Raw genomic sequence first — 14,158 nt, 5'->3', positions numbered from 1 at the left:
AAGATATTAGGCACATTTGCGTCATACAGCCATACAGTTTTCTAGAAAGCTATTTCTCCTCTTATGAAAGCAGCGTAACCTTTTAACACAAAGACACACATGTCCCAGTAAGTGAGAGCAAAGTGAAACGCTAAATACTGTCCCGGGGGGGTTGTTTCCTTGTTGCCAAAGTACCCTTCATATCTCACTAAGAAAGATGGTTCATTAAAGAAATCCCAAGATACTTGAATGTGCAAAATATTCTTGATGCCAGAAACAAGAGAAACTTCATCTAGCTTTATCCTCTTTCACTGTCTTTTAAATTCATCCTGAAGGGAATCAGTCAGTCATTGTATATGAACTATGAAGAAATCCAGAACAACCACACACACATCCATTCGCAGAGAAAGAGAGACTTCCAGAAGGAGCATCCTACCCAGCCTGGATAAACAACATCATCCTTGCGACCTCCTCTGGTCTCTGGAAGAGGCATGAATGTCACACTTGGGAGTTCCAGAAAGGTGGTGGGAATTTTTGAGTTTTATAGAAATTCCTTGGAAAATTTGTCCCTTATTATTTAGATATAAGAATTCTGGACTGAGAATAGGATGATATTATAAACCTGGAGTAAGCACTAATGTCAATGCACTGGGACGGCAGCCTGAATTTGCTGGGTGCCACAAAAATTAATCATAGGATAGCTTGGGTTGGAAGGGACGTTCAAAAGTCATCTAGTCCACCCCTCAGTCCTCTCCCCAGCAATGAGTAGGGACATCTTCAAGTAGATCAGGTTGCTTAGAGCCCCATTAATATTTCACAGGATGGGGTATCTACCACCTCTCTGGGCAACCTGTGTTTTACTACCCTCATCGTAGCAAATTTCTTCCTTATATCTAGACTTAACCCATCCTCTTTTAATTTAAAACCAATACCTCATCTTATCTCTACAGGCCCTGTTAAAATTTTTGTCCCCCACCTTTTTTATAAGACCCCTTTAAGTATTGAAAGACCACAATAAGGTTTCCCTGGAGCCTTCTCCAGGCTGAAGAACCCCAGCTTTCTCAGCCTGTCCTCACAGGAAAGGTGTTCCATCCTTCTGATCATTTTCCTGGACCTGCTCTGGACCTGCTCTGGACCTGCTCCAACAAGTCTATGTTTTTGCTGTGCTGAGGGCTCCAGAGTTGGATGCAGTACTCTAACTGATGGAGTTCTAATGTTATTTAATGTTCTTATTAATGACTTAGAAAGCAGATGAAAACTTCAATCACATAGTTTGTACTAAATTGGTGGCCAATACAGAGGAGTAAGATAAAATAAAAGCATATGTAAAGAGATTAAATACTTGAAAGGAACATGTTTTAATAGTGAGATATGTCTCAGGAAATAGAAATTGAAACAAGTACATTTCAGAAAAAGTATACCTAAGCTATTCAGAAAAGTCCCAGAACGAAGACCAAAACATAGAAGTTGTTGAATATGTTTCCAGTGTAATACAGGTTAAAAAGAAAGCAGATAAGTCATAGGAAAAATACACATCAATAACAGTCATCAATAACACAGATGAAACTGTGTCACATTGTACTATCTGAAAGGAAGTATTTGAACAGAATGCTGGTTTGCTTTTTTGTTTTAGAAGGAACAAATAATGAACAAAGATTAAGAAATAGCTTAAGAAAGCCTTGAGTTTTTAATTCATATGTTCTCATAATTCTAGCTTCAATGGAGATACAGCTGACTATGTCAGCTAATGATGTGGTACACTGTGTTTGAGAAACAGTAAGTAATACCTGGTTAAGCATGATTATCCATTCCTTAAAGAGGAAATTTGATGTTCAGGTTGGTGTAAGAATACTGTAGTGGACTGGTTTAGTTGAACATAGTAAAACAGGTAACTTTTTCTTAATCATGTTTTCTACATACTTTCAGTCATGATAATTTCTTCAGAAACACTGAATTCCAACTTGAATACCTCCACGTTACAGAAAGGCTTCAGGAGCTAAACGACGTAAGACTAAGGTCTTCTAAAGAAACAAAATAGACCTACAAAGATCAGCTGTGTAATGAACACAGTCACTAAATCTACATGATAGTGTTTTTCAATTCTCCAATGCATTTTCTACTTTTAAATGTGTTATTTCTAAATCTATACTACACACTTTATCATGGTTTAAGCCCATTAGTGTGATAGGTGATTTTACAGTGCTGTCAACAATTTTTCTCTCTAGGTAAGGTCTGAAATGCTGTTCCCAGCTGAGCTAATCAGCACAGGCTCAGCTGAGGAGCAGAAAAAAATGTCTCTATGGCTATTATAGTTCATCAACTTTTTAAACCGCTTCAAACAACTTGTTCTCAAGGCTTTTTGACTGAATTTACATAAAACGTGTACTTCCCTCCTGTTTGTTATTGATGATTTGATGATTTTTTGGTGGTAATATACAGCTAATTTGAATGTACACTATCTCTCCAGCTGCCTCTCTGAATGACTGAAGAAAGCTTAAAATTCCTAGTTTCCCTTGTCACTTACAGCTGATTTACATGTTGGGTAATGAGAATGAATAATGCACTGGTGTTCTCTATGAGAGAGAGATGAATGGAGATCCATGGAGAAAAGACCTTTCCTTTTAGGTCTCACACTGAACGAGTAAAAAAAAAAAACAAAAACAAAAACAAAACAAAACAAAACAAACAAACAAAAGAAAACCCACCAAAAAAGCAACAACAAAAAAAATACAGACACTAATATCTGCAAAGAGACGCCAGAAGAGATAGACAAGCTAAAGCCAATCAGCAGAGGTCTGCAAACTCCCTGAGGGTAAATCTAGGAGTTCTGTGCCTTCATAAAATAAACCCTAGTAGGTATTGGAAAGAAGGAAAAGGAAGTGCTAGTTTCTTTTGTATACACCCAATTTTGAGGTCAGCCTTTCACGTGAACACACTGATGAGGAAACACTCCTACTACATCTCTGAAATTTTGCTACATTTAAAATAGTCAGTGATGCAGAGCACCACTCTGGTTTGAGTGCTGGTCTGACAGTCCCAGAAAGTAAAAGGTCAAGGAGTTTGTACTTTGCTCAAAAATAAAAAGAAGGTTTTCAGAGATGAGTGAAAGTTTTTGAAATACATGAGCAGCTGTAGACAGCTGGAGTATTTTACATGTCAAGCAAATTTTTAAGCATGTCTTCCAGATGAGAACTTTACTAATTATTTACTCAGCAATCCATACACATTGATATTACATATGCTTCTTTAACAACCTACAGCATCTTTAAGTTAAATACATAACTATTCGTGATGGACTAAAATTCTGTCAAAATTCATTCTTATTCATATGGGCAAAATATATTCACCGTACAGCGATTCAAACTGGAAACTGAAATACTAAAAAATATGAACATATTCATAGATATTCTGTGCATTGGGAACATTCTGTTCCATTTAAAAAGGAGCCAGAACTTCAATACTGATATTATGTTTCTCTTTGAAATATCAAGTAGAACATTTTTACAGTCTTTTGGCTTTTCATGCAATTGCTGGATGCCAAAGAATAAAAAGTATTTCCAGCATGAAAATTTCAGTAGTCTTAATATTTCTTGTGGAAATCAAGATCTGAAAATAATTGCTGACTTAACCTGTTTTAGGTCACAGTCTGCATGGAGTTCTCACAAGTATGGTACAATATCAGATATTAACCTTCGCTTAGTGTTCTAAGTTTATCTGCTTCGAGCTAAATATTATGCCACTATGTTTTCATGTGTTCTTTTTATTTTTTGATTGCTTATTTTTCCATCCTTTTATCTCAGTTACTAAAGTGGAATGCTTCAGATGGACTGGCACCATTGTGTTTTCACATAATTCAGCTTGCTATCTTAGGTGACAAATCTTTGTAAGGACCTGTGCCCTAGCTAAAATCATTTGCATTTCACCCTAATTAACGTTATTCAGCCACGCCTTCTAAAAGGCATTTTAAACAGCAGGAAACATTTCTAGACATCTGTTGAAGACTATTAGAGATTTAAGTATTTTGGTTGTTGGTTTTGCTTTCTGTCACTTATCACTGAAAGTCCTTTAACAGGAAATTGAATCCTCTGCAAAGCAGTGAAGTGTTCCCTTTTTCTTCATTTAATGAAGGTAAGTATTCCGAGTGAATTCCTCCAGTAATACTTAGAAAGTTACTTCTTTTATTCCATTATTTTAGTCTATAGTCATTGATGTTTGGAATCCATGTGCACAAACAATTTCTCTTTCAAAGGTGACAATGGTAATAACATAAAAAGTGCAATGAACAAAGCTTCAAATGACAGCATCTGTTACTCAGACATACTGCTTTGTAATTCCAGTGACATTCCTGTCACTGGACCTCCCATGATGCTACAAAAATTCCTTTACCAGCTCACCTTCAGTACAGGGGATAGAGCAGTAGAAGAAATGTTATTGTTCTTTTTATCTATTTGAGTTAAGACTTACAAGACTTCCACTGTACTTCAACATAAAATAAAGAACTTCCCCAAATATTCTGCAAACGGCTGAAGGCCTGCTTGTCAATAGGAAGCAGTGAATTAATTCCTTATTTTGCTTTGCTTGTACATGTAGCTTTTGCTTTGTCAATTAAAACTACTTTTTAAAAAGGAGTTCAACTTTCAAAGGTTTTTCTTACTTTTACCCTCCTAATTCTCTCCTCCATCCCACTGGTGGATAGTGAGCAACTGGCTGTGTGGTTTAGCTGCCCACTAGCTTTAAATCACGTTTTCCCTGTATTCTGCAAAATAAAGTGATTTAAAAATCTGGATTTGACTAGATAGAAATGGTTTCAATTATGCCATGCTGTTGTTTTGTTCATAGTATAAATGTTGCCTTACCTAGATTGTAAAAGATACAGGAACTTTTATGCCACATATTTTCTTCTCTGGGCCACTAGCAGTTATGGCACCAGAACTACTTTCTGCAGAAGACTGTTATGAACCACCATAGTGCAAGCTTCATCCAAATCTCTTTATAGTCATTTCCAATGTACCTGTAGAAATTAGCAGCCCTGTCTCAACTCAATAAAGCAATGAGATAAAGAGGGGCGGGGAAAAATGTGAATAAATCAATGAATTATCTTGATGAGTATTCTAAAAGGAAATTTTGAAGATGAGGAAAAATTATCTAACTGAAGCAGTACTTTAAATAATGGTTGGTGAGTTTGTTTTGGGTGTAGCTCATTTTAGCAGCAGTAAGATTATTTTAATTAAAAGACTTTTCTACCAACTAAATGAAGTGTCTAACATGCCCAATCAATTCCTGAGAATATGATTGCTCTACACACAAGGAAAGATAGTAGTTAAATAGAGGAAGCTCCTCCAAGGACAATTGGTCTCCTACGCACAATCTGAGAAATTGCTGACATGGGTTGTTTCATTTCAATGTCATAAACCATGTTACTGACATGTCCTGTTGTAGATACAAAGGCTTTTATCCACTTTCAGAGAAGAAAAAAAGCAAAAGGAAATAAGAAAATAACAGTAGAAGGAAGTCTAAAATACAAAAGCTGTAACATTTGTTCAAGGAAAATAACTATATTTTATAACCTTTTTATTGTCTCTTTTGACCATCTAAGCTGAATACTTGGATATTTTTCTGTGTCAACTATCCAAAACATATTTTACATACGAACAGAAATAAGTAATGCAGTTTAAAATTCCATTTTTATTGTGTGCATGTGCTAAGCTTCTACAAGGTTTCACTAAAGAGTATGAAACAAAAAAAAGAATTTTTTTTATTGCTTTTTAAATCAAAGTTCTGCTTTTCACAGCTGACAATGTTACATCATGTCATATTTCTTTTCTCTAAGGTAAATCTACTCCAAATATTATTTAAATGTTAATGTAAAGGCTGCAACTGTAGTGTGTATAATTTACAAACACAATTAAGAACAATCAGATGTGAAACTACAATAGCCTTTCTGGTTGCAGGTGTTATTTCATTCAGAGTCAAGTAAACATGACATATTTGCAACTGCAGTGTCCTTCCCTCTCTCCCTTCCCAAACACATAAATGAAACAGTAAACAGGTATAAGTTAAAATATTGCTATGGAACAAGAGTGAAGATGAAAATTATTATTTAAGAATAGAAAGAAGTAAAAAAAATACATCTATTACAATATGAAGAACCTCTTACAGTGATATCGCACACAGGAAAAAAATCTTTATATTAAGATTTCCCTGAACACTGAAGTCAATTCCACTAGAACTCAGTAATAACTCAGCATTTAGTAAGGTTAAATTTTCTAAATTGCATCTATTTATTGTCATTTACTATAGTCTATCAGACTTTTGTTTGATGATTACGTTGTACAGTAGAAACCTTACTATTATCTTAAAAGCCTTGAAGCACTGTAGTCGAACATTATTTTTATTATCAAATCCATACTTTTAGCTGTTGCAGCAATAAAAAGTAACCCAAGATTAGTTTGAAGAAAGATCATAGAGGTGATAAGGTGGAAGTGAAAGAAGAAGCTGATAGTTACAACCCTCTGGGATATGATTCTATAATGGTTATCTCAATAGCAGTAAAGTCAATTTTCTCTTTTTAATACTAGCATTAATCTAATTTTCATTCTTTATGCAATTAAGTTTCTGTCTTTCAAACTGTTATTTTTGTGAATTCTGGTAAATCTTTTTTGCCACTTATCTTTAAATGTATATACACATGACTAATACCTGTTTCCTTAATTTCTCCTAAAGCTGGAGTGAATTGTATTCAATGATCCTCTTTCGGTACCCTTCTTATGCAAAGATTAGTGATTAGAATCCAACCTAAATGAGGTTCTAGTTAAAGGGTAAGAATGGAAGAAAAACTAGGAATTGTATTCCTTGTAAAATAAAACCCAATATGGTTAATCTAAACTATTTTTCTAGGCTTCTTTTGTAAGCAATTGAAAGAGTAACACTCCTGAAGAAAGTGTTTCTACCACTAGCAAATATCCATAAGTGGTCCTGATTACCCTCTGAAAATGCTTATTCACTGATGATACACAGAGCCTTGAAGACTTGTTTACTAGGTCTCACATTACATTATAGACTTCTAAAGTCATGTGAAAGTGAATCATTTAACTCCACCCCAGACTAAGTTGCATAAATCATTGGTGGCCAACCAAAGAATTGAAACAGAAAGTGGGATTCATCTCTCAGAAAAGATAAGTAGATTTATGTGGACTAAAAAAGGTTGATACAAACTAACCACCTTCCTAGACTCCATTGCTTTATCTCCAGGAACTATAATCAGATGACAAGACATCTAGCTCGCATGTAGAGCTCCTATATGTAGAAATACACTTAAGTCTCTTAAACTGAAGCTAAAGCTTAATCTATGTCTATTCTTATTATAACCTTAACTGGAAGTTTCAAATGTAAACCTGCATGCTTTATTTAAATTTTGCAGACATCACAGCAGAGGCCAGAAAATGCAGAGAGTTGTGATTACTCCTCCAAACACTTCTTAATTTCTTATTTTTGAAAATTCAGCATTCCTATATTAAATATTTAAAAGGAAATGAAATTACAAACTTCTACATGCATATTCCTTACCTGTGAAATTATGAAGACACAGACACTGAAACAGAGGTTGCTCTCCCAGCTGGCTCATATCAATGCAAGTTGCTCCATCAGAACAACTATTCGGGTAAATCAAACATGCATTTTCAGCAAATTGGCAAAATTCTCCTGTCCATCCAGCTGCACAAAGGCACTAGATATAACAAACGCACAAACAACAACAGAACAACCACTGAGAGAACACAAAATTAAAATTTAATGTCAAAGTTTACTGAAATCTGTCTTGTATTTTACTACTGAACAAAAGTACAGCAGAATGCAGTGTTACACCCAGCTGAGACTATTCTACATGCCTGTATCTGCCGATGATAAAAGAGTTGAAAGACTCAGAATTCATGTACCATGTCTGTTAAAAAAGTGTGGGAAAAGAGGATACCTGAGCAGGAGAAAATGGCAAGATAATTACTGGCTCTTAAGGGAAGGAGCTGCCCCTAGGAACAGAAGAATTTAGCATGCAAAAGAGATTTAAAAGGCCTTGAAGTGAGGGAGAAACCAGGCAGTGATACTAACACAGCCTGCAAGAAAAACACAGTGGCCAACTGGTAATGAGAAAAAATAATATGGGGGTTCCATTATATGTTCTGACTCTATCTGTTAACTAAAATAAATAAAACTAATTTCTGCAGAGGAAAGCGGAAGGTTTAAAGCTATCTAGTGAAGTTTTTCAGTACAAGGTTCAATATAATATTTTCCTTTAAGAAAAAAATATTTCTGGAGTAATTGAGAAATCTTTGGTCATCTTCACATATTAAAATTTTTTTTTTTTGGACCAATGACAATACAATCATGACTCATTGAGACAAAGAGTTTCATTTACAAAAAAAAAAAGAACTAAAACATAGGGACAAATATCTTGCATCATTATTCCATTATTATGACAGAATTATTATTAAGCATTACTAGGACAGAAACATGTTGGCAGAATCTTTTTACTTCAATAACCTTCAAGGACTAAGAAATAACATGAAAAAAAACCCAAAAAACACACTAGATATAACTATAAACAAAAAAATAAAAGATACAGAAAATATTTTCTTGGAATACAAGCTTAATAGAGTAACTTCTCAAAAGAGTCCCATGATACCTATAAATTACAAGTGCTCTGATAACTATATAATTAATAGCTTGACTTGAATCCAATTATAAGGTCAATAAAACAGTATAGCCAACAGTAGCATAAAATTATTTTACAACTTTTTGAGGGTGCTGCCAGCCACAATGTATAAGCATTTCACATGTGTACAATGGGACCATCAAAGGGATGCACAAGGGTGAAGTTGCACATCATGTAAGTAAAAAATGTTGCTAAAGTAGGAGATTAGCTTAAGACATGGAAAACAGGCAAGACATACTGCTGAATACAGGACAATCAAGACACAGAAAAGCCCCAAGGCAAGCAATATCAGAAGAGGAAACCCACCTTTTTTAAGGGAGGGAGGGGGTAAAAAGCATGAAATGTCAAACATGAAGAGGAAAGGTGGAGCAAAAGGAAAACAAGCTCACTTCAGTAATGACTTCTCTCATGAAATTGCTCATAAAACAGATTACCTTGACTTTGGAAGTAAGAACAACCAACAATGAGAGCCATCAGCAATAACTATATGGCACCAGCTCCATGGTATCGTATAATCACAAAGTATTTAGAATGTAAGTATTGCAGAATAACTATTTAAGTGTAGTGTGAATGGCTGACCTGTAAAAAGTAGATTCAATAAAGTTTTGTTTAAAAAACTTGCCCAGCAATTCAGTCTTCTTAACATTCACATTACAGTGATCTCTGATTCCCTGATATACATCTTTTGAAAAAATGAACAGTGTTCAGGTAGCCAAGTGAAGAAGACTTTAAGAGACCTAAACTGATGGGAATCCCCCATCTTGAAACTCTGAGCTCAACTAATGAAACAGCTGATAGATAAAGTGGGCTGTCATCTCTTGAGTGACCAACACATAAAAGGAACGTCATATGCAACAGCATTAGTGTGACTTACCTTCTCAGGGCCTGGAAAAACTTAATGTTCTTCAGTGGCTTTATATTCCTTAGTTCTTATTTTCTGAATTCCTAATCCCTGTACCTCTGTGTTTGACAACACCCACACATGATTCTGTCATTTCCCAATTCTATTCAATCTCCAGAAATACCTGCCACTTCCAATAAATCAGCCTTGTCCCTGATGTTATGTTTGGTTAACTCTGACACAACTATAAAAATGTAAAAACAACATGGCATGTCTTAGGTAGCTGTATCTATAGCAACGCCTACCTTTGTCGTGCAGTACACAAAGCTTCCCTGAACAAACCTATAAAAATATTATTTTTCCTATATGTTAATGTATTTTACCTTCACAGATTCCCAAAATAATATAGGTTGAGAGAGATCTTTGAATGTCATATAGTCCCATTCCTTGCTCAGAGCAGTTCAGCTTTAAAATCCAAGCTGGTTACTGAGGACCTTGTCTTGTTGAGGTCTGAATATCTATAAGGATAGCAATTCCACAGCCTTTCTGGACCACCTGCTGCCGTGCTTAACTGTAGTATCAGTATATTATAAACAATTTCTTCTTCATAATTAGTCAGAATTTCCCTTATTGCAGCTTGTGCCAGTTGCCTCTCATTCAGTTGCTGTGCAATTCTGAGGAAAGTTTGGCTCTGTCTTGGCTGTGATCACTCGATAGGGAGCTGAAGAATTATATCCCCATTCTGCTTTCTGTTTCCAAGGCTAACCAAACCCAGATCCTTCGGCTTCTCTTCCTGTATTATGTGCAGCAACCTTTTCACAATATTGGTGTCTCTCAGCTGGACTTGTTCCAATTTTTTTCATTTTTTTTTTTTTTTCTTTTACACCAAAGCCCAAAACCTCATGCAGAGCTCTAGGGGTGGCCTCCAAGTGTTGAGCAGATGACCTGCTGGCTACACTTTTACTAATACAAGCCATTATAAAATGAAGCTAACCTTTATCACCTTCTGATTACACTGAGTCATAACAAGAATCATGTCCAGCAGGTCGAAGGAGATTTTGCACCTCTTCTCTGATGAGATCCCACCTGGAGTACTGCATCCAGCTCTGAAGCTCTCAGCAGAGGAAAGACATGGACTTGTTGGAGCAGGTCCAGAGCAGGGCCACAAAAATTATCAGAGGGATTAAGCACCTCCCCTCTGAGAGAAGGCTGAGAGCTGGGGCTCTTCAGCCTGGAGAAGACTCCAAGGAAACCATACTGTGGCCATTCAATATTTAAAGGGGTCTTATAAGAAAGATGGGGATATTTTAAAAGGTAAGATGATAAGACAAGGTAATGTTTTTGAACTAGAAGAGGGTACATTCAGACTAGGCATAAGGAAGAAATTTTTCACAATGGTGGTGGTGAAACACTGGCACAGGCTGCCCAGAGATATGGTAGATGGCTCATTCCTGGAAGTGTTCAAGGTCAGGTTGGATGGAGCTCTGAGCCAGCTGATCTATTTGAAAACCTGCCTGCCCATTGCATGGAGTTGGACTGTATGACCCTTAAAGGTTCCTTCCAACCCAAGCCATCCCATGATTCTGTGATCTCTAATATGATATGCTCGTTCATGTGAATCCCTGACTTCAGGTAAAAATCTTTAAGGGTCTAGGTAGAAAAATGGTGTATCTTGAATAAATTAATTCATTTTATAGGGATTATATTCTTTCCTTTTTCAGGTTTACATAAGTGGGGAAAACAGAAATTACTTTTTTTATAGTAACTAGTATTCCTCTGGCTTCCAATGAAGTAGAATTCCATCCGTGCACATCTCCTATAGAGACAAGGAAGGTGAACTTGACTTTTGTGTAGTTTGAGCATGTGCTGCATCTCATCACTTTAAAAAATACTTAAATTTTATTAATATTTAATTGTAACCTCTAAAGTAAAATTAAGAATGTGCATATTTTATTTGGTAGTAGATGAATATAAAGCAGATACTGAAAGATGAAAATTATTCTGCAAGAAGCTGTAGCATGTCCTAGAAAATTACTGAGCAGTGTTGGAAACAGCTGCTTAAGGCATCACAAAATTTAAGCAGCACATGGAAAATGTGTGTCTGATCTTACTGGCACTAATAAACAGATTAAAGAATTTAGTTGTAAGTTATGCACTTCAGAAATACACAGTGCTGAGCTGGCTGGCCAAACTTTCATGGAATCTTCCTACAGCAATTCTCCTTATCTCAAGGGGCCACTTCCTTATTAGGTAGAGAAGTCAGAAAAGACTGCCCAAATTGAGAAGTGGTTTAAACTTGAGAAGTGGTTTAAACTTGAGCACTGATTCTGTTAAAAAGTAATTAAAACTCAGCTAGTGTGATGTGGTGGTTTTGGCTAGGACAGAGTTAATTTTCTTCATAGTAGCTAGCGTGGGGCTATGTTTCGGGTTTGTGCTGGAAACAGTGTTAATAGCAGAAATGTTTTAGTTATTGCTGAACAGCCTTACACAGAGTCAAGGCCTTTTCTGCTTCTCACCCCACCCAACCAGCGACTAGGTAGTCGTATGTGTTTCCGCAACATGGAAGTGCATTACAGACACTTATTTTTGCATATGATGCATTTTTAATGAACACAACATTTCACCCAGATACAGGCTTTCATCCCCTTTATAGATTTCATGTCTTTCCATATGAAATAGAAGCATCTGGGCTGTAGGTTATATGGTCTGTGATATAGTAACTATTTCATAGTACAAAATTAGTAAGAAATACTGCTAGTATTCTTATGTGAACACTGTTTTCTCGAGATTATTTTTCCTTTCTCCTTGAAATTCTTGATGTGTTTTCTTGTCTTTCCATTCCTATGGTCTAAAACTCCTTTGTCTGTCTCACCATCTCAAAACAATCCAGTAATTTTTCCTTTACATACAATGCATAGGAACAGCATTTTATCAATAATAAACAGTATTTCAGACCTATCATGTAGCAAATCTTTCACTGTAATATTTATCAACTTTGTGTATTTTAGTTTTCATTATTTTTTTCTGGCTTATGCTTTTTTTCACTGACAATGAGTTAGCATGACTGTCATCTCAGAAGTTTTGTTTAAAAATGAAAAAAAAACCCATTCTAATTGGTTATTTTTGGTGTATTTTACTGTCTGCTTATATTTGATTATAATCTACTCAAGTAGATCAATTAAGATATGTGTATAAAGGTATTACATGATCAGAGCTTTAACTAAACATTTTTTGTTTGAATTAACTCTTGGAAAGCAGAATATTTAGTTTATTACTTGAAGATTTCTACTGCTTATTGACTTCTGCACTGCTCAGAGGTACTTAACAGCATGTATGAAAAGTACCTAGGGTGCTTTGATGCTGTTTATCACAACAGAATAAGAAAAATAGGAAAAGGTTGTTTTGATTAAGTTCAAACTTAATACTGAAGAAGCACAGAACTGTATAGGATATTTCAAAATTAATGTGATATCTTCTGTGGAATTACTGTTACCTTGTGGAAGAAAACGGACTAATTAACCTGTGCAAAACTAGACCATAATAGAAGTATCTGACTTTGAACTACTGCTGTTTGAATAGTCAGCTAGAAGGACAAATACAGGGGACACATCAGTGGAATTAATGATGGTGGCAGTTGCTTCACAGAGATGAGATTATATTGCTCAGACAGTCTACGGGGAGAAACTAATAGAAGAGACTAGATATTTTTTCTAAGGAAAATGACAATAATCTAGTTTATATATTGTTTGTAAGTATAAAAGTTGCATCTGAGAGCAGTAGATTTTGCAGTGCCAATTTTCACTGCTTCCAGCATTGCTAGTAGAGCTGTTATAAATATTCATAACAATTTTATCACCCCAAACAACAGCTTTAATATATAGTATGCCAAATATATTAAATGTTTATTTCCTTACGGCTTTTTTATACTCAGAAAACAAATATTGACTGATAGAGTGCAAAGGGCTTTAAAAGAGCCCTGGTGGCTTTTTTTTTGTAAAGAACTGCATTCTGCATTTGTTAAACAAGGTAACGTTTTCTCTCAGCTACCCTTCTTTTTAATTCTGGGTATGTTACCTAGAACTTACTTCTCCTCTCATGCAATACATACAAATGGCTGCTCTCAGAGTAAGTCTGAGGCCTAGTCAGGACTATGAGATCTAAGCTGATGTAGCTCATTTCTGGAGTTTATTGCTAATACTGCATAGAGATGCTTTATTTGGGGTTATAAATTCATCCAGACTTCTGTGGATAAAGTATTACCAAACAACATTAGTACTGAGAGCAGCTTCTCATGGAAGAACTTACAAAGTGGTAAAGGGGAGCAGTAGCAGCAGAGTTTCCACAAAGGCTGTTCAGGCTGGTGTAGGGCGTACAACAGGCCTGCAGGGCTTGGCAATGCTTGCCACTCTTCTGAAAATCAGCAGATTGATTCCCAGCCTGACAGCTGGCTGACTGGTCTGGTTCTGCACCCACAAGGGCAAACCTCATCTGGTTAGGGATGAAACTTGGAGCTTTGTCTGCCTCCCAGTCATTTCTGCACAAGTTCTTTTGAATGCATACCTCATTCCAGATTTCTAACATGGGGGGGGAAAAAAAAAAAAAGGAGAAAGAGAGTTTCCCTCCTCTTTCCC

General features: G+C 35.9%; 1 protein-coding gene across 1 annotated transcript in view; it reads right to left on the bottom strand.

Moving 5' to 3' along the window:
* The window catches only part of EYS (eyes shut homolog), a gene marked incomplete at its 3' end in the record, with an annotated part of 771,151 nt that overhangs the window by 691,515 nt on the left and 65,478 nt on the right, over positions 1–14,158 (bottom strand). Inside the window, exon 6 of the mRNA XM_057418821.1 lies at positions 7,546–7,705. Coding sequence (XP_057274804.1) covers positions 7,546–7,705 — 160 coding nt within the window. The remainder of the gene's footprint in view (positions 1–7,545; positions 7,706–14,158) is intronic.

The sequence above is a fragment of the Pezoporus wallicus genome, unplaced genomic scaffold (genome assembly GCF_028554395.1).
Source record: "Pezoporus wallicus isolate ANWC-B61680 ecotype Strahan unplaced genomic scaffold, APGP_CSIRO_Pwel_v1 contig_4901, whole genome shotgun sequence".
NCBI lineage: Eukaryota > Metazoa > Chordata > Aves > Psittaciformes > Psittacidae > Pezoporus > Pezoporus wallicus.
The sequence above is the reverse complement of the archived record's forward strand: the minus strand, read 5'-3'. Positions and strand labels throughout refer to the sequence as shown.